Genomic DNA, 25195 nt, shown 5'->3' with positions numbered 1-25195 from the left:
TATCTATTTATTTTAACATTTTTATTAAATAAAACTGAATGAAAACAGTGGTGTCATTATTTCTATATCCCAAGCCCCTGCACCCAGAATACCTACAGATGGGTGTCTATGTGATAGGGTTTGTGGTCGACCAGGTGCATTACTTTTTGACAGCCATTCCACAAGGGTTGTCACAATGGTTGGCATGGACATGTTGTGGAGCTTCCACACATTTTCTAATTATGGTCCATGCATGTATGATGTGCTGTGGACCAGAATATGGAACTTTCAGCATCATCATTCACGCAGTGTTAAAGGGGTTATCCAGGTAACAAAAACAATATTCTAAATGTTCCCCCTTCCCAATACCACCCTATGTCTAATCTACATGTATAACCTATCTTGCACCCTTTCCCTGTTTTTTTTTTCCCCATGCTTACCCACTCTGGATATCTAAAATCATCTTCTCTGTGTGCTCTCTGACAACTCGCCACTCCCTCTTCCCCAGTTCCCCTTGTAGAGACAGGGCATGTGATCTCCTCTCTGGGGGCCGGGATAGCTGTCTATTGACTTGGTAACCCAGCCCCCAGGGGAGATGACATCTGATCATCTCCATGCACCAGATCACAGGTCGTGAAAGTGATAGATGATACATGTGTCCCTGAGCCTAGGTTTCTGTAATATGAAAAGTTATAGTTCTATCTCTGCTTGCTGTCAGTGAATACAGGAATATGTACCTGTCTTTGTGTCACAGCTCTGGTATATGGTAAGTGTTATGAATGTTCTTAAAGTCTGGATGGAACTAGAATGTTTTCATTCACAGTCAGCAAGCAGAGATCTAAACCTGCACTACACCCCCCACCCCTGTAAACAGATGCCCGTTATGTAGCACATAGCTACACCATGCGCAGGTCAGCTCTGCTACATCATCAGTTACTATAGAATACATATTGCAGTGATGTGATACAAAATCAGTGAAAAAAAAACAGTCCTGTGTTTCCTGTGCAATAGTAATGACAGCAGTGGTCAGGAAAAATGGTAAGGGAGCGAGTACACAAATGAAACTATCAGGAAAATGCATGATGGGAATGCTCAAAATATTTTTTTTGGGGGGGGGGAGGACTTGGTGAGTAAGATCAGCTAGGTTTGGGAGCATTTCGTTTTTTAGCTTTAAAGGGATGATGTAGAATGACTGTTCAGGTCAATGTCAGCACCTCCATGTGCAGCAACTGTGACACACAGTCCTGCAGAACATTTTCAACAATCCATCTATGCCATGACAAATTGTTGTGGTTATCAAGGCCAAAGGAGGTTTAACATGCTACTAGATAAGGGGGTCTCTAATAGAATGCCTATTCATACTCATTGTATGACCATCCCATTAGAAAACCCCTAGTTATATATATATAAATTCCAGATTACCTCTGTCATGGAGTGCATTGATCAGCTCAAGAAGTTCATAGACATCTTAGGGCCCTTCGCATAAGCCATCAATATTAGATTGTCATGGTGCATGCAGATCAGCCTGGCCTCTTCCTAAATTCTATCCATTTCAGACCACAGAATGGTTCTTGTTATCCAGCAGGGGGCACTGCTCTACTTCTAAATCGGTCTGTAAGCTAGTGAGTGCATAGTACTGATGGTCCAGTGGACATTTCAAGTTATACTGGAATGAAGATGGACAATGATCTGAATAGGATCGTAGCATAAATAACGGCAACAGATCTACTGCAGGTGAATTCACCGTTACGCTAATGGTGTGTTTACACAGAGACTTTTGAAGCCAAAGCCAGGAATAGATTTGAAACTTTCCTTTATGACCTGTTCTCTTTTCATAGTCTGTTCCTAGCTTTGTTTAAAAAAAAATCTGTCAGATAATCTGTCTGTGTAAACGCACCATTACACACAGGGCCAGATTCCTCAATCTGCCTAAAACCCATTTGTTCTGGTTTTACCCATAGCAACCAATCACAGCTCCGGTTTCCTAAGATGTTAAACCTGAGCTGTGATTGGTCGATGTGTGAAAATCTAGACCTTTTGGGTTTCAAGCAACTTAATATATTTTTTACTAAAATATAAAAAATAAATAAAAACTGTAGAATAGTAGCACTTTCTGCTGTTTTTTGGACTTACTCCTAGATTTGGTGGAAAAAAAAAGGGGTTCAAAAAGGGGTTACATTTCCAGCACAGGATTTGCACTATTTTAGAAGAAAGTCAATGGGCCGCTGCACTAATTCTGCAGCACCTTTGTTACAAGCAGATAGTGTCCTATTACATGGGCAGCCCCAAGTAATAGAGACAGTAATCGCAGAGGAGACAATCATTGGCTGATCGTTGTGTCTTAGCAGGTTTGAATATCATTGTGCAATAAGAGGTGCGCAGTTGGCGGCTGATAAAACTATAGAAAATAATAGTAATACTTACCTGTTCACACTCCCCAGTCCTCTTGGCTTCTCATCACAGTCGCCGCTGACACATGTCTAAAGTGACAGGCCGCTCAGGCAATCACTGGCCACAACAATGTCCCGTCTTTGCCAGTGATTGACTTAGTGGCCTGTCACTGCAGAGAGGTGTCAGTGGAGGTGGGAAACCAGAAGGACACAGGACTTTGGACAGGTAAGTATTACTCTATTATCATCTGTATACGCAGCAAGGGCTGCACAGACATAGCTAACAATATCTGTGCACCCCTTTCTGCATGATCATAATATATATATATAAAAGGCTCAGTAAGTCAGCGACAATTTAGGAGATCTGCGCTCGATTACAGCTACTGTCAGGCCGTGTAATAGGACCCTTTGATGTTTATTAATCATACAAGGGTGACTCGTGCAGCAAGGCTGCTCAATGGTTATAGCACCTTTAGGCTAGAGCTATATTCAGACTTTCTGTATGACTTGTAATTGATTTTAAATGGTCATTGTTGTTTCAGCTGTTCCTGTATGGTAAATCAAAGCTTCCAACTCATCTATCACCACCCAAAAATATTAGCTGCTGGTCCTTGTCTATATAATCGGTATATTTACTGCCATATGGCCATAGTGCCCTATTCTTATTTTTTTTTATCTTCTCAGAAGCTTCCTAACCCCTTCCTTGCTGTGCTGCTGCTGTTTCTCTTATTTCTGTTCACACAGCACCTTGCAAAGTCAGAGCAATCGTAACCATAAGAGTTTAGCAAACTTGCCAGAAATTTGGGTTGGCACGAACCTGAACGATCAGCAAGTTTGTTCACCTCTAGTAACCATTTCTCCCCTGCACATGCCATCTATAGTAGTATACAGTGTAAATCATCCCCTAGCATAGTGCCAGCTTGTTCAGCACCATGTCATAGCATGATGCTAAACAAGAGAGGAGTTGATGTGATTGCTAGCAGTACACACACGACTTCCTTTCCCTTCTCTTACCAAACAGCCAAGCCCTGGTCCCACCCCCTGAAATAAGTAGCTCTGTCACCATGGAGGGAACTGCGGCTGGGCAACACACTGATTGGCTGGGCGGCAGAGCAGGAAGCCGGGACCCCGTGCGGCAAGGAGAGGTTAATGTATATACAGACAGCGTAGGAGCAGATGAAGGGGTTAAGGGGGCGGCTGCAATACATACTTGCAGCAGTCTTTCAGACCGCTTCAATTATGTAATCACAGGATCTCCCTGCAAAACTCGCAGCGAGATTTCCGCTGCAAGTCGGTATGTGTGAAGGCACCCTAAAAGGGGTAGTTTAGGAAAAAATAACTTTCAAATCAGCTGGTGCCAGAGACTTGTAATTTACTTCTATTAAAAAAATCCTCAAGTCATCCAGTACTTATCAGCTGCTGTATGTCCTGAAGGAAGTGGCATTCTTTCCAGTCTGGAGAGCAGGAGAGGTTTTCTATGGGGATTTGCTTCTGCCCTGGATAGTTCCTGACATAGAAAACCTCTCCTGTTCTGGACAGTTCCTGACACGGACAGAGGTGGTAGCAGAGAGCACTATGGAAAGAAGACACCACTTCCTGCAGGACATACAGCAGCTCATAAATACTGGAAGACTTGCGATTTTTTTAAATAGAAGTAAATTAAATATCCCTGGCGCTAGTTGATTTGAAAGAATTTTTTTCACAACTAGCCCCACTGTCAATCTAGTAAAATAAATGTTTCTGTATAATATTTATTGTGTCTTTTATCCTTTCAGATTTAGTTTACCTTTAGATAGCGATCCACGTTCGCATTGCCCTTCCTAGCACAGTTATGTCTGCCCACTGTTGCTTCCTGAGTTGGCAACAGGTTCTCATGTGGTCACACCATTGTAGGAACAGTTACATTGAAATGTGGAGATTTAGCTCTTAAAGGGAAAATTCCTTAAAGGGGTACTCCATTGAAAAGCTTTTTCCCAGTAATTGAAACACATTACAAAGTGACATAACTTTGTAATATGCTTCAATCACCTATCTGCCCCCTTCCCTATCTTTCCCCCCCCTCAACCCCCCACCAGGAAGTGAAGTAAACTCATTCTTACCCAATGACTGTTGACCCCAGGCTGTTCTGTGGAAGCAATTTTGTGACAATGACATCATCTGCATAGACACAGCTTCCTGGTTTAGGCTTTCCCATGATGCACTTGTGATGTCTAACTCACTCTAAAACTGTTAGATGGCTTACAGCTTGCTCAGCCAATCAGAGCTGAGCAACCTGAGTCATCTGACAAGGGGAGGCTGGCCTAACAGGGCTTACACCTGCCTCTCTCGTGATGATGTCATTGTCACAAAATGGCTTCCACAGAGCAGCCAGGGGTCAACAGTCATTAGATAAGAATGAGTTGAGGGGGGCAAGATAGTGAAGGGGGCAGATAAGTGATTGAAGCAAGTTATATAACTGTGTAATGTGTTTCAATTACTGGGAAAAAGCTTTTCGCTGGGGTACCCCTTTAAGGGACAATACAGGGATGGGGGAGGTGTTTGGCACTTAGTTCATGGTTAGCAATATATAAATAATAAGAATATAAAGTAAATTAAGAAATTGTACAGAATTTTATTGGCATAGGTGTTTGTTTTTTTTACAAAAAATGTAATCAAGTATCAGGCAGGAATCCTGTCCCGGCTGCACTACCTACGTACTGGATGTCAGTCATAAATAAATAAAATATATAATATTGTATAAATCCAAGCCAGAGCAGTGGTCACAGAATCCAGTGATCGGGACTACATAGCGGCATCTTCCCAAATGGTGGTGATTGTCTCCTGATGCCTCCGAAGCCAAAAAAAAGAACAAAAAGTCAAAGTTCTGCTGATTCAGCTTGTCTGTAAAGAGGCACATTGATCCCTACGAAAATGCAGGTAACCCTCTTCAATAAGGCAGTGGAGCCCAATATTACAGGCACAGAGTGAACGAATACACTCAACTTAACCCCTGCAGGGCCGGGACGTGGCGTCCGTCTTAACGTTCCCATACAAGGTGAAATGCTTCCAGGACAACTATAGCCGATGTCACCGATTCCTCTCCGCTGCAATATACTTGAGGGCGGCAGAGCCGTATCGCCTGGACAAGTCCTGGTGAAATTCCTCTTTGAGCGTCTGTACGCACAGGCGATAGTTCTCACTGGAGCGGAACTTGGAGATATCGAAGCTGGGAGCGTGAGGCATGTGGATAATGAAAGCGTTGGGGAGGACCACCAGCTCATAGCCCTGGGGAGAGAGATGACAAGAATCAGGGATAGCACTACTACTTTATGGCTTACTCTGCAATAAACTTATATTTTTACACATTTAGTTATGGTTGTTGCATCATAGTTTTAACTCTAACAGCAATTGGGATATTTATTATCTAAAGGGGGAAGCAACATGGCTGCATAGATTCCCCACGTGTCTGCACTGTTCATACTGGTATCTAAAACATCCTCCTCCTTCGAACCCTACCTTGAAATCTGATCATTTTTGAGGTCTCCAGCTAGGACAACCCAGTGCTTTTCAGTTCCATGTATTGTACATCAGAATAAGGGACCCCAGTCCCAGCTATCTACTTCGGACTTCCAAATATAGACACCCCCTTTAAACTACATGAGAGTGGATGTAAATGTCTGTACCTTGGCATCCAGCTCCATAATATGAGACACTTTGTTCCAGCCAAAGCCCAGGAAGCGCTGGTCATATTCAGGACAGTCTCTGCGGACAACCACGTAGGGTTCAAAGTTTGGTGCCCAATCAACTCGATAGGGTGTGGTTGCTATTCTCCATTTGGCATAGTTAGTTGGTGCGTGTCCCTTCTCCCATACATGGTATCTAAGAAAAGACAAAAAATATGAAAAGAATGATGGTGCTAAGTTATATGCTACATATGAATAAATGAAATAAATAGAAGGGTTATGCAGAATTAGGGGAAAAAATGTCGGTTCTCAGGTTGTATGTGGTATTACAACTCCATTCACTTCAATGGAACGGAGATGCAATACCACACACAAACTGAGGACAAGAGTGGAGTTGTTTCTGGAAGAATGCAGCTATTATTATGTAATCCTACTGTCCCAGCTAAATCAGAGACCACATTACAACAGTGCACACAGCTCAGTCTATGCAAGTAGTGGGAGTGTATTTGGTGTGACCAGCAGATGGCAGCAGCATCCAGTATAAGCTGCTTTCCTATGTGTCAAGACTTGGCGATAGAAGACGATCCTGGTATATGTAAGTGAGGACTTAGGGCCCTATTCCACCGGACGATTATCGTTTGCATAATCGTTAATGATTAACGATCTCAAACGACCGCTATTGCGAAAGACCTGAAAACGTTCACTCATTTCCATGGAACGATAATCGTTACTTATGATCGTAATTGCGATCGTTTTTCTTCGCTATTTATTCGCTATTGCGTTCTTATCTATTGCAAACGACCGAACGATGTCTTATTCAATGCGAACGTTTTGCGAACGAGCAACAATAAAAACAGGTCCAGGTCTTATAAAGCGATCAGCGATTTCTCGTTCGGTCGTTAATCGTTAACTACATTTCAACCGAACGATTATCGTTTAGATTCGAACGATTTAACGATAATCGTCCGGTGGAATAGGGCCCTTATCCAAGGCTAATTATATCTTGTAAGATACTCCAGAGCTGCATTCACAATTCTGCTACTTGTCACTGAATATCGAATACAAGCCTGTTGTCAGACAGTCGCACTAACACCTATGATGGAGTGTTTCACATCACATCTCCTACAATGTAAATTACCAGACGATCTGTAGTCTAATCCTATAGTGTATACAAAACTGCATAAAAATACTTTGATAAAATAGTGGCAGATGTTTGCTATGCACATACAACCAAAACAAGAAATCGGTCAGCACTAACCCTTATTAAGTCCACTTAATGTCGGGCCCCGTGTGGAGAGAAAAAGGATGGGGTGCCAAACCACTTTTAAAAAGAGACAGTCTTTGCATCTAAATATTCATCAAGAAATGAAAGGAGGTGGCACTCACCATCTTGCTGTAATCCAAACTTTTATTAGGACATTTCAGATGCAGACATCAACGGTGTGCAGACGCCACCGTTGATGTCTGCATCTGAAATGTCCTAATAAAAGTTTGGATTACAGCAAGATGGTGAGTGCCACCTCCTTTCATTTCTTGATGAATATTTAGATGTTTGCTATGCGCTCGCTCTTCTCTTACCGGAAAGTATAGAGTGCCCCCATATCCAGCATGGAGAGCAGCTCTGCTTTGGATTTTGGGAAGGACAGGCGGTAACGGAGGGTCTCAAAGGCTGGAACTATGAGAGCTTTCTGAGTTTTGGCCATGTTTTCCTGTAGTATGGATTTCCTGAAGGCGACAAACATTTTCATGTACAAAAACAAGCAAAGAAGATTTGCTCCTCTGGCCGTACATTATTTGATCCTCCAATGTAACTACACAGTTCATAATGCTCTAGAACAGTGTTCTCCGCTCCGGTGCTCAAGACCCAACAGGTCATGTTTTGAGGATTTCCTTGGTATTATCACAGGTGTTCTTTGTATAGAGATCCTCCAAACGTGACCTCCCATATCCCATGTCAAAGTTTTTTTTAAGGGTTGTTCCATTAAACTATGATATATAAGCAATATATCCTTGGTAGAGGATCAGCAGTGATAAAAGTTGGATAGAATATAAGATGACTCCAGAGAATGCACTCTCAGCTGTTTCCAGATGACTAGAAGGGTAAAGGTCCTATTGCAGACAGATAGAGGTGAGGGAGTTTACAGTAACGGCCTGCGGCTTTAAATTCCATGCCGCTCCTACCCAGGTACCTGGAAAAGCAGGATCCAGTCCTGGGAAACTTCTCCCTGGATTGGATCCAGCTTTTCCAAGCACCCGGGGCAGGGCAGCACGGACTTCAAAGACAGCTGGTTGATAGGCAGGGTAAAAAAGTGATACACTTTGTTTATACTGTAAATTCGCTCATCTCTACACATTATCTGCCAAATCGGGCAGCTATCTCCCCATATAATAGAGCCAGGGATCAGCAAATAAGGGAGCAAACATCCTCTTGGCTGAGCACTGTTATTCAACATGTTAACAATTATTCTTCTGCGCTGATCTGCTGGGAGATCGGCCAAGCTTCTACACGGCTCAATAATGCTGAAAGACGCTGCCTCACTCATCGGCTTATCGCTGGGTCTATTACAGGGGGACGTGTAATAGGGCCTTAAAGGAAAGGACTGCTAGCGATGTTCGTGCAGCACCAACCCCACAATTTTTGAGCAGTCTAATAGGCTCGGAAAGCAACGAGCGATCTAGCAGATCAGTGCGGGTCGGACAGTGTAATACCCTAAATCCATGCACATCCTCATTTTCAGCAGCAAGAATTGCTGGTAGTAGTCACATTTATTAGTATTACACAACCATTATAACACACCTATGGCACTAACCTCAGGCTTTCATACAGTCCATACATGGGCAGGAAGTCTATGTCCGACAAGAAGACATATGGCGTCTGTGCGTTCCTCAGTGCCACATTTCGCAGGAGATTCACTGGGTAGAGCTGCCCTTCCTTGTAGACTACGTGGTAGCCAATGTTGGTCCGAGACTGCAGAACCTCAGAAGCTTGGGCGTAGCGTAAGAACTGCTGAGCTTCTGCGTCCGACAGATACAATGCCAGGCTGACCGGACCCTCCCAATGTCTGCAAATCAACTCCAGCATCTGCAGCCTGAAACACATGAACATTCAGCACTCAGTTACATCGTCATGTAGAGTACAAGTGACACAAGGGGCTACACTCACCGGTCCATAGACAGCTGGGCCACTAGTGTCACATCAGTGGGATCCGCCGGTAGAGTTTGGTGTGGGAGAAAAGAAAGATGAACACGGTGGGAAGCAAGGCGCTCTCTGCGGAAGTCATAGCAGACATCTTCCTCATCCAGCTGCTCCAAGGCTTCCTGTCCGCAAGGTACAAAGGTGTCATCAGGATTCAATAGAAAGGGTCATGGTAATGTCCATGTTCACACGGCGTATAGGACCGGCCGTTCCGTGACCCAGTTGCTGTATCTGGAACTGCAGGACATCAGAAGGCCTGGTCCTGGCACAGTTAGATATAGCTAGATACTGAGCCTCTCCTAATGTCTATTCTTATACATATTGTTATTAGAGTAGACATTACAACTGGGGAAGCTGAAGAAGTAAAGTTATACATGTTTCTATTGACTGGTAGCAGCAGGGGGCTGTGTCACCCCTGAATGGTATCAATCAAGGGAAACATGTAAAAATGTACATTTTCTTTAAGTTTTACTTTAAAGTTCTATAACTTTATGAAAGAAATGTAGAAAAAAAAATTATTTTGTTTCACTGGAATACCCCTATAGGGGCAAACGATCCCTCATTGGCTGATCGTGCACCTTAAAGGGGTTATCCTTAAAAAAAAAACATGATTTCTTCCAGAAACTTTCCTCAGTTTGGGTGTGCGTTTTTATTGAAGTGAATGGAGCTGAATTGTAATACCACACACAACCTGAGGACAAGGGTGGCGCTACTTCCAAATAGAAGTAGCTGTGTTTTTTTTCCTCTAAATTATCTTGACCTTTAAGCCTGTCAAAAAATTATTCGCCATGCTTAGTCACAGACAACATGGGACCATAGAATGAGAACATGGAGTCATAGATCTTTTCTCTGTCCGCAGCGCTCTCACCTCTTCCTCCTTGTCGCTCGGGCAGCCAATCAGCTCTCTGCGCAAGAGGCTCCCATCATATTCGAGAAACGTGAGATACAGCGTCCGGAACAATTCTACATGTTTGTTCTTGACACGGAGTTTATGAGGGGAATTCCAGTGAATCACCTGCAGGGGAGAGAGAAGATATAGAAGATATAGAGTGTACTCACCCCCCAGACATGTACTTGCAAGATTTCTCAAAGGAAACGCAGCTGAAGCAAAACAGAACTACTCTGGCTTCTGATGACTAAGAAAGTCTTATAATGCAGAATAGTTAGGCTGGGTTCACACTGCGTTTTTCCTATCCGTTCATCATATCCGTTTTTAATTGGTTACTTTTAATGGACAGAAAAACGTCAACACTATTTTTGTGTACGTTAAAAAAATGCATGTTTCGATCAGTTTTTTTGTTTTCTTTTAATGGAAGTCAATGGGAAAACGGATTTAAACGGATGACACACAATTGCATCCGTTTTTTTCCAGAAAACATAAGTTGAATGGATAGAAAAAACGCAGTGTGAACCCAGCCTTACATGTCTAACTGCAGAAGAATGAACAATGGGAATCATATAGGAAATAAAAGGATCTCTAGCTAACAAGGAATAGGGATAGATACAGATTGATGCCGGATTACAGAAATTTTACTATACAATGCTAAGTTCACACAATGTATTTTTTTAATTAATCACGGACGTTATTGCAATTTGCAACGACGGCCGTGATTTATTCAAAAAATACTTTCAATTGAAAGTGAATGGGATCCCGGCCGGAGTGTATACACATAGTATACGCTCTGGGATGCCCAGCGGCTGCAGCGAAAATGGAAAGTCAGTTTTGTGCGGCTGCTATTCATTGTGAGTTCACACAATGGAGAGTGCAGCTCCAGCCGCACTCTCCACTGTTTGAGATGGTGAATTAGAATGCAGGCACACAGAGATGCGCCTGCATCCCAATTCACCAGAAAATAATTTTATCCGGCTGGTACTGCAGAACGGCTGGTGTCTTACAATGTGTGAACCCGGCCTAAACAGGATATCAGTAAGACCCAGTTCACACATTGTATATGTTGGCAGGGACAAGAGGTGTAATACTCCTTTAAAGCAGAGTTTTCTAACACTATCCTTTGTCAGGAAGAGCAGGATATAACTGGATACAGTACAGACGTCCGGATGGCCTTGGGAGTCTAGTCCTCCTTCAGATTTCCAGTACAAACTCTGTCACTATCTTAGGAATTAAAAGTACAGTTTCTATTTCAACAGGTAGAAAACTTTTTTCCACAAATGTCTCCTTTTTAAAAAGGTTAGTTTAAAAGAAGTAACTTACAAATCTCTGGCACTATTAAAAAAAAAAAAAAAAAAAAAACTCACGTCTTCCAGTACTTATCAGCTGCTTTGTGTCCTGCATGTATTCCTTCCAGTGTGAGAGTGCTTTCTGCTGCCACCTCTGTCCACATCAGTAACTGTCCAGAGCAGTAGGAAATCCCCATAGAAAACCTCTTCTGCCCTCCAGACTGGAAAGAATACTACTTCCTGCAGGGCATACAGCAGCTGATAAGTGCTGGCAGACTTAAGATTTTTTAATAGAAGTAAATTACAAAATCGCTGGCACTTTCTGTCACCAGTTGATTTGAAATTTTTTTTTTTTATTTTGGTGAACAACCCCTTTAAACGAGTAATCAACTGTATAATGAGAAGATAAAGAATTTCCTAATCTGCATTCTCTATCAATACTTTGCTTGTAACAGCAAGCAGAGATCTTGAAAACCCCTTTAAGAAACCGTGGGTGCACTAGTTTAGTAGATTACACCATATGGACCTATTATATTTAAGTGTGTTACTATAACATGGAGGTATAGAGCCATAGTTCTGGTGAGATCAGACAATGGCGGACTCACCTTCAGATCGGCCAGCTCACTGTAGCATTGCTCTGAGCGGGTGTGATCAGACAGCTGCACGTTCCAGTAACAGGGGAGCTCATATACCAGAGAGGGAGAGCTCTTTATAACAGCATTGAATATATCCTACATGGGAGAAGACAATTAGCACTGCCCATTCATATCATAGAAAATGGTGTATGACGTCCTGCCAATAACCTGCCTCACCTGATCAGCCAGGGAAGTGCTCAACATATTCATCAGCTCCCGCTCCGCGGTCAGGCGCCACGTCTCCTCCCAGCCAATCTGACGCAGTTTGTCTAGAAGAAGTAGGATGACCCCTGGGGGAAGAGGTCACCATTAGACCCCATAGATGGGAGGAGTAGTGTTCCATCCAGGCACATGGCTGAGGCAGGACTCCCTTACCTGTATTGAATCCACGGCCTAAGGCTGGCCAAGGCTTATGGTTCTTCCACAGGTTCCCCAGGTACCAGTCACTCTGATTCTCTACCAGGCCCAGAACTTGTTCACCTATAATGAGAACAATGGGTAAATCCTGCCTGGAAGGGGAGAGAGATGGACACCGGTTGTCAGCGGCCAAGGTCTGGATTACCTGTGAATTTCCTGAATATAGCCCAAAGCTCGGCTATGTCTGTGGCAAAGGTTATGTCAGTGTCCAGGACTATGACCTTGGTCAGGTCAGAGGGCAGTGTTTTAGTCAGCGTAAGCTTCATCAGGCCGTAAATTCCAGAGTAATGTTTGTTTGGGATCCATGAAACTTCAGGCTATGGGAGAAAGTCACAGGGTAAGAATAAACCAGAAGAGGAGAGGATGCTGGGTGCTGCCATCTTGGATGGACTATTCAGGGATGCATGTATACTTTTACATGTCTGTCATTCTTTTACATGTCTTTAGGACCAGTTAAAAGTTTTAAAGTGACAGTGCTCATTTAACTATGATGCATATTTATTCCCACTGGTCTTTCTGCTTATGGATACTGAGAGTAAGGTGCAAAGTCATGTGATTGTGTAACGCAGTAAAGTGGCTTAAAGTGTTGAATTCCTCTCTGCGGCCGGAAGTTTGGGTATCCATGGATACAAACAGGCCGAGACTTTAATACACGCGACCCCCATTAAATCAGAATGGGGGTCATGTGCATTACATTCTCCGCATGTTTGTATCCATAGATACCTGAAGTTCCTGCCTCAAAGAGGAGTTCGCCACTGATCAGCAGACTTCATTACAGGTGTATCTTAAGATCACATGGCCTAGGTTTGGACCTGGATCACCCACTGTCCTCTGAACTTTGTCCTTTGTGCAATGTACAGACGTGGGAAAACAATGGGTAGGTTTTCTAATGCGATGATCATTACCTCCGCTTTGGTTTACGTCATGCATGAGAGGAGGTAATGAACATTGACGAATGAGCCATAGAGATAGACCATGTGACTGCTACTAAGTCCCTGCCGCCATTATATTGATGGATGGTAAAGGTCGTCCAGGTCCAGCTTTCCTTACCTTGAGATCACTGGCATTATAGAAGCTGATCTGCAGGGATGGGACCATCCAGGTTTGGAATAAGTTCCCTAAAATGCGGTGGGCCACAGAATCTGTGATCAGATGGAAATGAAGGGGGTTCCTCCTACAGAAGAAAAAAAAGTGAGCAAATACGGGAAACAGCGGGGCACAAAAACAGGGAAATGGGACTATAGCGAACTCTAAGAGGGTCAATCACACCCTCTGTAATCCACAGACCCTATAGAGCGTGAAGCTGCGCAGTGGACTCGGCATCATGGATCAATATGATCCTGGGAGAGACGAAAGTGTTTAAATCTGTACTGATACAGCTGCGAAGGCGGCAGCCATGTTTTTCTATTCCTGTATAACCCCTTTAACTGGCAACCATAAGGGCCTCTCGACGGTGAATAATTTATGGGGCAAATATAGCAGAATACTAAAAGCATCTTATGAAGTCACTATAAAGGGAAACTCCGGCAGTACAATAAGAGTTTGTTAGTAAAAAAGCAGATTTTGTTAAGAAAGATGGCTGCCGTCCCTACTTAAAGGGGATGTCTACTGACAGACACTAATGGCATAAGGCAAGGCTAGGCCATCAATGTTCGGCCATTGAAGAACACTAGAATGAAATAACAGTAGCACAAGACACAAACACATGTGCATGTACATGGACCCCTATGAACAAAGGCAAAACCTACCTGTGAAACAGAATGGACTTCACCAAAGTCACCACGTCTCTGCTACTGTTATGACCAGCACAAACAATGGCCACATGAATGAGCTACGAGAAAGACACAGAGACAGAAGGATTAAGGGTGAGGAAACTGACGACAAGTTATTAGCAGCCCAGTCTTGTAAACCAATCCTAACACGTCACACAGACCTGCTGTAAGTAGCCGCCCTAGGAAGGGTTTATTCCTGCAATGAAAAACTTTTATTATGGATTCCTGAAGCCTCCTCTAGGGGGAGCTAACAACTAACTGCATATGGATCGATTATTCATTTGGATATGTATGCAGAAAGTTTCCTAGCTCCATCTAGTGGTGGCTGCAAGCAGAGACAATTTTTTCATTTAACTTTAACAGCCAAAATGTCTGTCATGTCTGTTTCTGTCACTGGCTGATCTGAACATGCATGTTAATAGAGGATTATAGTCGATGTTGAGTACTTAAGCTATGTCCAGCTAAAAGTAAATCTGTCACCCCAATGGTGGTGGTGAACAAGCTGCTACTGTCATACCTTCATACAAGTCTGTGTGCCAGTGACAGCCAGCAGACAATTACTATCTTTGTCGTTTTGATAGGTCATGTTTTAAAGAAGACGATCAGCCGACATTGTGCATGTTGGCGGATCGTTGCCTTTTAACAGGCGGAACAGCCAGTAATTAGCCAAGTACGGCCGATACTGTTTGGTGTTATAGGGCCCTAAGTGTCAAGTATGTAAGTGTCCACTGAATCCATGCCCTCTTTCCTATACATACTCGTGGCCCTACTACACTACTTAGTCCAGCTAACATAAGGCACAGGTGCCACTGTATCCAATTGCCTGCAGGCGCGGTCGGTGACAGCGGTATGACAGCGCTGAGATGTGCCCCTGGCAAGTGAGGCTTGGTTGCAATTGCTGACCACACCTGCGTAGGGTTGCGGCACTAGAGAGCCAGTTTTCTAGAGGAGGGCTAATTTACGTACTTTATTCCCAAAAGCCCAGCTTCTAAGGGGGTATTAGAATCCCGTCCAGCAAGCGATACGCAGTTCCACCAGCGCCTCCCTCGTAAATGTCACACAAAGAGGAATGCGTAAACATTTTTGCAGCATAGAAAACACAGCTGTGGGTCTGTATGGTGAGAAGCTGCGTGGGGGATCAGTACACATACAGGTCACTCACCTCACATTTCTCCGTCAGACTCCTCTGTGTACATCGACTACTGTTATCTCCCTCGTGGTCCTCGATGCTGCGGAGTTCTCCCAGCTGAAGCCGCAGTCTCCGGTTCTCCTCCTCAGCTTCTTGAAGCTTCATCTCCAGATCTTGCACTGAGGATGCCCTGGGGGGAAGCTGGGGAGCCGAGGCCCCTGGAGACAGTCCATCTATAGGGAATAACAGGGCGTATACATATGTTGTGATATATATATATATATATGGCGGATCGAGGCTAGTCATATATATATATAGGTATATGGATGTATTAATAGATGCTACTGACAATTAGCTCTCAGGCTAATAGGTGGTATCTATAGTGATAGATAGATAGATAGATAGATAGATAGATAGATAGATAGACAAGTTCTCTCTGATGATAATAAGTGATCTGTCTGTATATCTATATAGAACATAAGACTTGAATGTCCTTCACCCTGTGGCTTGAGGACACTGGCACCATGTCTATTATAACCCTGGCAGCCATGCACGTGTAACACTTACATCCTGTGTCGCCCACGGACAGATACAACCAGGTGACGACAGACAGCAGGAACAGGGCAGCCACCAGCAGCTTGGCCTTATTGCGGCACGGGCACAACATGGTTCACAGCAGGCAGTGCCTCCCAGGAACGGTCAGGTGGGGAAGTCCAAAATCACAGCTGGCAACATCCTAAGATCTGGCAATAAGAAAAAAAAAACTTTTTAAAAAGGTCACATTACACAGAAATCATTAAAAACCACCTCCTGGACACTGAGTAATAAAGGAGATCGACATGGGTTAAATATTAAACACAGAGCTCTGCAATCGTGTGTCACAAAGCAAACAGCAGCCATAGCGCAGCTATACCTTATCCAGCGCTATACAAACATGGCCACTTTCTTGCAGAGACAGCACCATTCTTGTCTCCAGTGTGGGTGGGTTTTGGGTACTCCGGTCCATTGAAGTGAACGGAGCTTAATTGCAAACCACACCTGACCTGGAGACAAGAGTGGTGCTGTCTCTGGAAGAAAGTGGCCATGTTTTTGTAGCGCTGGATAACCCCTTTAAAAGGGTTACTCATAGTTCCATCTGACAGGACTTTCTTATAAGGTCTTCTACTCCACTCACTACCAAAACTGCTTGTAAAATGTTTCAGTTACACAATTTAAAATTTTTTGCAGACGCCTGAGCTCCCACAATGCACTGCTCTTAGAATAAGTATATATAACTCAAAAGACATATAAAAAAAAACTAATTAATTTACAAATTTACTCATCATTTTCTGTAGATTTTAACAACAAAGTGTCAGGGCAGGTCATTCTAAAAATGGAGATGTCCTCTAATAACATAGTCCCTAACTAGCATGACCTATGACCCGTCCCAGGGAGATCTCATTATCAGCCTGACTGCATCACATGGCTAAATCAGTGACCATTGCTCTTCTGGATTAAGATCAAAGTCATCCCGCAAAATAACTCTAAAGATTTCAGGAGATCTGATTATCTGCACTGATGACTCTGTTACTAAAGTTCCCAGAGACTTCCATTATGGGAAAACGGGGAAACAAGGCGGCAGCAAGAGGAAATACTCAGCGTGGTACAGTCCAACGTCGATGCTTTCCTCCTGTGAGCGAGAGATGCATGTAAAATGCGTTCAAGACCTGGGAGCTCAGCTGGTAGGGCACATGTCTGACAACAGGATGGAGCTGAAATGTTGTCTGTTTCCAAGGACAACCGCAAGGATTTTTTTTAAAGGAGCCATGTATTTGATTTGAGCTAAACCCACAGCATCCTCTGCATAAGAGCAACGTCCAGGATTTGCGAATTCACATCTGGACTGTTTTATCCCTTAAAGGGGTATTCCTGTCACAGAAAGTTCATGGTGGAAGTCTGACTGCAGTCCATTCACAGCAGCGCTCCTGGCCAGAAGCTGTGAAGAGGAGAGTGACATAGCCCCATATAATTAAAGAGGGCTGTACTGCAGATCACTGCACAAAGGGGGGACCAGAAGCAATGCTCTGCAGAAAAAAAATGTGATGGGAATACGCCACCATCAGTACAGATCATGTCATGAATGATGGTTTTATATACCAAAAAAAAAAAAAAGTCCCAAGGGCTGTCCACTAATAATGCCTGACAGCTTAGATATACCAAACCACATACCTGTGTGCTTATAAAAAATACATTACATAATATAAAAGAAGAAAAAAGGAATAGCAAAGTAAAACTATATGTCATGTGTCCACTACCATAACAAACTACACAATAAGGTCTATCAATTCAGGTCAATGTCCTCACAATGAAGTTCAGTCGACCACAAATTAACGGAAAACTCCAGTGAAGAAAATCAGGAAATCCTTCACACTCCCCAAAGAATGATTTCGCAGCCCTTTTGTTTGCTATTAAGCAGCACGAATATAGAATCTGGACGAGGACGCCATCCGCCCTTCTTCTATTAAGTTGTCTATAGCAATTTATCAGTGTCGGGAACTGTCCAGAGCAGTAGCAAATCCCTATTGAAACCCTGTCCTGCTCTGGACAGAGGTGGCAGCAGAGAGCGCGGTGTCAGGCTGGAATAAATACACCACTTCCTGCAGGACATACAGCAGCTGATAAGTACTGGAAGACAAGATGTTTAAATAGAAGTAAATAACAAATCTATAACTTTCTGACACCAATTGTCTTCATAGTCTTCAGCTTCTTTGTATATCACTTAGAGAAATCGGAATTTTACATTAGTTGCTAAAAAATATATTTATTTTTTTTACTGGTTCTTCATGAACATCACGCTTTGTACAAAAAAAAATAAAAACATCCAATAGAAGTTTTATTAAGAAAGATGAAAAGTTTTATCTAATAAACACTGAGATTAGAAGACTTCAAAGTTGTGGGAGCCTTTCTCTCATCGCTTGATATTAATATTCTACTGGCGGCTAGCACAACACAAGGATTATTTTTAGCTTGATGTTCCATTTAAAGATACATTAAAGTCACCCATAATATCTGTCCCAGCAGACCCGACCCCCTATTGTTCTGCACTAGAATGTTCTCGCCGTCCTTTGCTTGTTCAGCAGCCGCTCCGCCTCCTTCCGTTATTATAACATATGTGTTTGGCTAGGCTTGTGAACCCTGCGTTAAATTTTTTTTTGTGTTACTATTTAATATTATCCCCTATCCAGAGGATAACAAGCTGACCAATAGGGGACCCCCAATCCAGAGGACGGGAAAAATTGTCCCCCAAAAGAATAGAGCGCAGTGAGGTGCGTAACCGGAGCCCCATTCATGCTCTATTGGGCTTCCAAGCACTGCCAATTGCTAGGCTCTACTGATCCAGGGGACAGTTTTCCTCTGTTACTGGGATTTGTGGGGGTCCCAGTGGTTAGACCCGGACTGATCAGTTTATTTTCTACCCCTTTCATTTCTGATGTGTGGAATATCTCTTTAATAAAACCTCAGTTACCAATGTATTTCTATAATATCTGGACTCCACTTTCAGACTATTTTAGTTTATTTCATTGCTTTTAATATATGAGGTCCATTTCTAAGCAGTCTCCATTCATATCCTTAGGCTATATTCACACTTGTCAAATCTGTCTAATATAATCATCCTCATAGTTTTGTCTACAGCTCCTATGCAGACCTACATATCTCCATGGTTACAGACTACAAACAACCCTCTGTGTAGTCTGATCTTGCTGGTGCGTGTACGCACTCCTTCTTGTTAACCTACAATGGGAGAATTGGGAAAATGTAGAATACATTTAAATATACTAGGTGCCCAAATCCTGTGTATATACACATCAGATCATACTTTTTTTTTTTTATAGAGAGGAAATGTTTCATGGCCATTAACTCTTGGAGGTAACAAGCCACTTGATTGGACACCATGACTACTTCTATTAGGACGTTCTGCTTGAGGCCTAGTGGTTATACAGGGCTGACCAGAGGAGAACTGTAATGGCAGCGGGATCTGGGGGTGATGTGCAGAGAGGACAACAGATTATATTGCAGTATGTGACTAAAATAAATAAAATCATAGAAACTCCTGACACCACCAGCCCCTGTACACCACGGCACACAGGCCTCTTCTATCAGCCATTTGCTTACATGACACGAGGCCTTGTAAATCAGGCTGTGTAATAACATGTCATCCTATTAAATTATACGCCGTCTCCTACATGTTCTGCCTCAAGGAATTCACGTCCTGAGTTTTGCAATTTCAAGAAATCTGAACCCAAGTCTTCAGAAGATATTCCAGTACAGGAGCACTATAACTACAGCGCTATCCGCTATTAAAGGGATCACAGAGTAAGATATGCCCTTCCCCCACATTGAAATAAACAAAGCGGGCGAATGCATTTATGACAGAGGAAGGATATATAGACACACTCATCATTAAACGACCCAAAAACTGGCAATTTACAGGTTCAAATAACCCCAAAAAACATCCTCTAATTTATATTGAGTTCTGCTGGATATAATGGAAAAACAGCTGGTAATCCCCATTCAGGAACATTTTACGGGTCTCATTTCATGGCTGTAAAATTAAGTGCAAGGTCCTTTATTCCTTCATTTATAGCTCAAAACATCGGTGTTTTACAGATTTCGCACCTTATTTGGGCCAAAAGATGACTGCAGATTGCATAACAACATTTACTGTAGCAAAAAATATATAAGAAAAGGGTTAAAAAATTTTGAGAAAAAAAAATGTAAAAAAAAATAAATAAATAAATAATAAATTCCATAAAAACATCGGTAAGTTTTTTGCCTAAGCTGGCTGTATCTAAAATAAATAGGATGTTTTTTCTTCTTTTTTTGAGGTGCAAAGCATAATTTTAAATGTAGTAATATCATGCAATATGATAGAGAGCATAAAAGTGGCCTCTAACCCATATATACTGGCCTCACCTTTTTGCCCCCAGGCTATAGAAAGTGACCCTGCCTAATCTGCAGACGGATCAATATCAGGCTTCAGCCCATACAGGTTACAACAAGATGTCTTTCATGCCTGCCCCAGGATCCTAACATAATGACCTGTGAGAAACATCTCTGGTGTCACCGCATACGGCACCACCGGGACACATTATAGGAATTCCTTGTTTATGTTTCTCAAATTTTTAATTACTTCTTACACTATAGATTTTCGGAAAGAATTAAAATTTTCTGCAATGTCGTCTTATAATCGATAGCTAACTTGCAGTACCATTTATCACCACTACTTTGAGCTAATGTTTTTTTCCATGGGCACCAGTGCAACAGCGCCTCCTTACGTAAACCTAGAGTAAAATTACCGGGTTTATTTAGTCCACAAATGTCATCTTCTGTATACAATAGCTGGATTTGAGGATAAAAATTATTATAATGTAGAGACATTTAAAATAAAAAGCTCTGCCTTACAATTCTAACCAATTCTGGAACCATACAATGTTCTTTAATCACTCCTCTTGGACCTTGGGCTGCATGGCACCCAATGCAATATTGACAAATGGTGCCTGGTGTACATCTCTGATGGAAGGTTGCATTGCAGAAGTGTAACTATACAAAAGCTGGGCCCCATATCAAACAAGAGGTCCTGGTTGGGTGGCAGTTCTTGCCTGGCACTGATATCTAATGGATGGGACAAGTATGATATTCCACTGCCCATGCAGTGTAATCTGTATACTGGGCACGGCTGACGCACAGATATTCTTCATGTCTCATTAAGATTCCCATCAGTCAGATATACGTCACCATAGACACAAATTATCGGCCTTGTTCGGAAAATCTATGTCCATTACTAGATGCCGTTTCCGGACAATTAGGTAAATTTTTCAATCTCAGAACACAATTCAGCAGCCCCATATCTAGGAGATGACATGCTGTTCCCCTGGTGATGGGGTTGTTATTCTCCTAAGGTTTTCTAGATAGGTACATAGATACGTGACCTCAGGAGAACTATCCGTCCTCAGGAGCCGTGAAGAACAAGGAGCGATAAGAATTTTATTGTTCATTGCACAAGAGATGATAATCATTTGTAAAAACAGAATTTTATATTAGAACTCTAGCCCATCACCCAAAACAGGTCACCCATGTTAAAAGAAAAAAAAAACAAAAAAACACTTTAACACTAGATTCCTATTTGGTGTACACTCGGACCGACCATAACCTATTAAAGATGGACGGCAGTCCTAATAGATATTCGATTTTTGGCAGATCCCCTCGAAATTAGAGAAATTAGCCAAAAGCATTCAATGAGCATAATACACATGGCCAATGACTTCTACCAAAACGGATGTGATGTCACAGTCCAGGCTGTCAAATAATCAATGAGTTTGCGAATTCCCTCGGGAGAGAATTACCAGGAGTTTAAAGAAATTGGCAAAATATTGCGCCCAAAGAAGCCTATGAGGCCACATTGTATTTCTGTGCTAAACCCTATGGATGTGTAATGAATTAAGTCCAAATGTATGGGCCAATACCGTACCTCTGGGATGAAGACTATAGGTCCATATTGTATATCTAGGTTGAAGTCTATGGGTCCCATACTATAGGTCTAGGTTAAAACCTATTAGTCAACCCTGCATATCAAGGTTGAAGTCTATGGGTTTATCCTGTATATCAAGGCCTAGTTTATGGGTCATACTGTACGTCTATGTTGAAGTCTATAGGTCTGTATGGGAAATCTGAGCTGAAGTCTATGGGTCTTTATCGTATGTCTATAGGTTCGGACTGAACCTCTGAGATTCTACCAATGCTTTTATACTGTATACCTTCTAATGTCTCAGATTTCAAGCTGGAAAGAACTCATGCAGAATCTAACAGAAGAAAATGGCAGCATGGTCTACTGGAATCCATATTACAAAGATATTCTCTCCTAGAAGACTTTGGTAGGCTGCCTTCATAATACCATGGGCACCATATGGCAGCACAAAGTCTACGGCTCTGTAATACACAGGCACTGGTATTCTGTGTGCCGCCATACACTGCATACTACACCCATGTATTGTATTACAGTTCCCCACCCTGCAGCTATAACATGCCATGCCTCCATAGAAGGTAAAATTACAGAGATTTCATCAGAACCGACACAAGAAGATGAAGTGGCTATAAGACATCTCTAAGGCCTCCTACCCCCACTTAAATATCTACAAAAAAAATTCTGTGAACTCTACAAATTCCTGAGACGCTTCACCCGCCTGGCACGCACTTCCCCTCCTATATATATTTATTATACCTCTCAGGGGCCGCTTTTGTTTTCTAACCTATAATCTATTAACCAGAATGTTCTGGTGGTGGACTCAATATAATCCCATCGGAATGGCTCAGGGGGATTAACTTTTCCAGTGTTTCTCTTCTAGGGATCTACAACAGAAGATGGAAATATGTGCACCCATCTATAGTCCTCTGTTTGTGTTATATTATACTAGTATATCGGCTCTGTGGTATAATAGTTATAGTGCACCCATCTATAGTTATAGTGCACTTATCTTTAGTCCTCCAATTTGCGATATATTATACTAGTATTTGAGCTCTGTGGTATAATAGTTATAGTGCACCCATCTATAGTCCTCCTATTTGTGGTCTATTATACTAGTATATCAGCTCTGTGGTATAATAGTTATAGTGCACCCATCTATAGTCCTCCTATTTGTGGTCTATTATACTAGTATATCAGCTCTGTGGTATAATAGTTATAGTGTACCCATCTATTGTCCTTCTATATTCTGTCTATTATACTAGTATATCAGCTCTGTGGTATAATAGTTATAGTGCACCCATCTATAGTCCTCTTATATTCTGTCTATTATACTAGTATATCAGCTCTGTGGTATAATAGTTATAGTGCACCCATCTGTAGTCCTCCTATATTGGCTCTATTATCCTAGTATATCGGCTCTGTGGTATAATAGTTATAGTGCACCCATCTGTAGTCCTCCTATTTGTGGTCTATTGTACTAGTATATCAGCTCTGTGGTATAATAGTTATAGTGCACCCATCTATAGTCCTCCTATATTCGATCTATTATCCTAGTATATCGGCTCTGTGGTATAATAGTTATAGTGCACCCATCTGTAGTCCTCCTATATTCGATCTATTATCCTAGTATATCAGCTCTGTGGTATAATAGTTATAGTGCACCCATCTATAATCCTCCTAATTGTGGTCTATTATACTAGTATATCGGCTCTGTGGTATAATAGTTATAGTGCACCCATCTGTAGTCCTCCTATATTCGATCTATTATCCTAGTATATCGGCTCTGTGGTATAATAGTTATAGTGCACCCATCTATAGTCCTCCTATATTCGATCTATTATCCTAGTATATCAGCTCTGTGGTATAATAGTTACAGTGCACCCATCTATAATCCTCCTAATTGTGGTCTATTATACTAGTATATCGGCTCTGTGGTATAATAGTTATAGTGCACCCATCTGTAGTCCTCCTATATTCGATCTATTATCCTAGTATATCGGCTCTGTGGTATAATAGTTATAGTGCACCCATCTATAGTCCTCCTATATTCGATCTATTATCCTAGTATATCGGCTCTGTGGTATAATAGTTATCGGATGACGTGGCACAAAACATGAAGCAGGGGAGATAATCAAAATGATCTGTTGTCCATAGCAACCAATCAGAGCTCAGCTTTTATTTTACCACAGCAGTGTAAGAAATGGAAGCTGAGCTCTGATTGGTCCCCCATCTTGCATTTAATGGAAGAGCTGTTTTTGACAGTGACACTAAGTGGCTTTTGTTGTGGAAATAAAAGCTATTTACATTATTATTAGCCATGTGAATACTTGCGTCCATCACCCATAGACATCTATTTAGCGAAAGCTTACAAGTAGAGATGAGCGAACCGGGTTCGGGTTCAAGTCCATTCGAACCCGAACGTTCGGCATTTGATTAGCGGGGGCTGTTGAACTTGGATAAAGCTCTAAGGTTGTCTGGAAAACATGGATACCAATGACTATATCCATGATTTCCACATAGCCTTAGGGCTTTATCCAACTTCAGCAGCCACCGCTAATCAAATGCCGAATGTTCGGGTTCGGATGGACTCGAGCATGCTCCAGGTTCGCTCATCTCTACTTACAAGCCATCTTTCAGACAGATCTCATGTTAGTCTATGGCTGATGGAGGCCACTGGTTGGCATGGCACATAGTCTCCAATAAGGCAGGAGCTTTTCCTGGGGTATACGCTACACCTGTGGGGGTATCATTTCGTATGTTACATGATGCACCAGGATGCAGATTTGATTGCACAGGATGCACCAGGGAAGGAATAGGAAATGGCTACTGCTCATAGACTATAACAATGGGAGTAAGCACCTGCATTAACAAGTATAAGAGCTTAGTGGATGGATGAAGCCAATTTCATTAAAAGTCAAGTCTATAGGGACAGAAATCTGTCACCACTTGGCTGTCATCAAATGCAGACGATGCCTCTAACATTATCGTCTCCCCCTTCATCGGTGGGATTACATTACCACACTACCAGAATCCAGTACATCTGCCCAGTCCATTTAGTAAGTCGACAATGCAGGGTGGCACTATCCAGCGTTCTGGAAAGGTTTAGCCCCTGCGGACATACCTGGTATAGCAAGGGTTAAATATACAGGCAGCTGCTTAGGCGAGATATTTGGTGACCATGTGTTTCCAGCATATGACAGCCAGATCATCTCTACAGTGTGAGGACCCCATCAAACAGCTCCTCCTATCTCAGCTTCCCATACTGTGACTTTAGGAGTAGAACATTGGGGTTAGATGCAGTCAGTCAGTGATTACTATAAGGCACCGATCCCAAG

General features: G+C 42.4%; 1 protein-coding gene across 2 annotated transcripts in view; it reads right to left on the bottom strand.

The window, feature by feature from the left end:
• Nucleotides 1–4960: 4960 nt before the first annotated feature.
• LARGE2 (LARGE xylosyl- and glucuronyltransferase 2) overlaps nucleotides 4961–25195 on the bottom strand; it is a 45283-nt gene continuing 25048 nt past the window's right edge. For both annotated transcript variants that reach the window (XM_069965339.1, XM_069965340.1), the window contains 14 exons: nucleotides 15926–16101; nucleotides 15392–15591; nucleotides 14206–14288; nucleotides 13508–13631; nucleotides 12603–12774; nucleotides 12416–12520; nucleotides 12218–12330; nucleotides 12011–12136; nucleotides 10096–10242; nucleotides 9195–9349; nucleotides 8842–9120; nucleotides 7610–7756; nucleotides 6032–6227; nucleotides 4961–5633 (listed from right to left, as the gene is read on the bottom strand). In XM_069965339.1, the coding sequence (XP_069821440.1) occupies nucleotides 5436–5633; nucleotides 6032–6227; nucleotides 7610–7756; nucleotides 8842–9120; nucleotides 9195–9349; nucleotides 10096–10242; nucleotides 12011–12136; nucleotides 12218–12330; nucleotides 12416–12520; nucleotides 12603–12774; nucleotides 13508–13631; nucleotides 14206–14288; nucleotides 15392–15591; nucleotides 15926–16025 (2145 nt within the window). In that variant the 5' untranslated portion in view covers nucleotides 16026–16101 and the 3' untranslated portion in view covers nucleotides 4961–5435. The remainder of the gene's footprint in view (nucleotides 5634–6031; nucleotides 6228–7609; nucleotides 7757–8841; nucleotides 9121–9194; nucleotides 9350–10095; nucleotides 10243–12010; nucleotides 12137–12217; nucleotides 12331–12415; nucleotides 12521–12602; nucleotides 12775–13507; nucleotides 13632–14205; nucleotides 14289–15391; nucleotides 15592–15925; nucleotides 16102–25195) is intronic.

Source organism: Dendropsophus ebraccatus, chromosome 4 (genome assembly GCF_027789765.1).
Source record: "Dendropsophus ebraccatus isolate aDenEbr1 chromosome 4, aDenEbr1.pat, whole genome shotgun sequence".
Lineage (NCBI taxonomy): Eukaryota > Metazoa > Chordata > Amphibia > Anura > Hylidae > Dendropsophus > Dendropsophus ebraccatus.
This window is presented reverse-complemented; position numbering and strand designations above follow the sequence as displayed.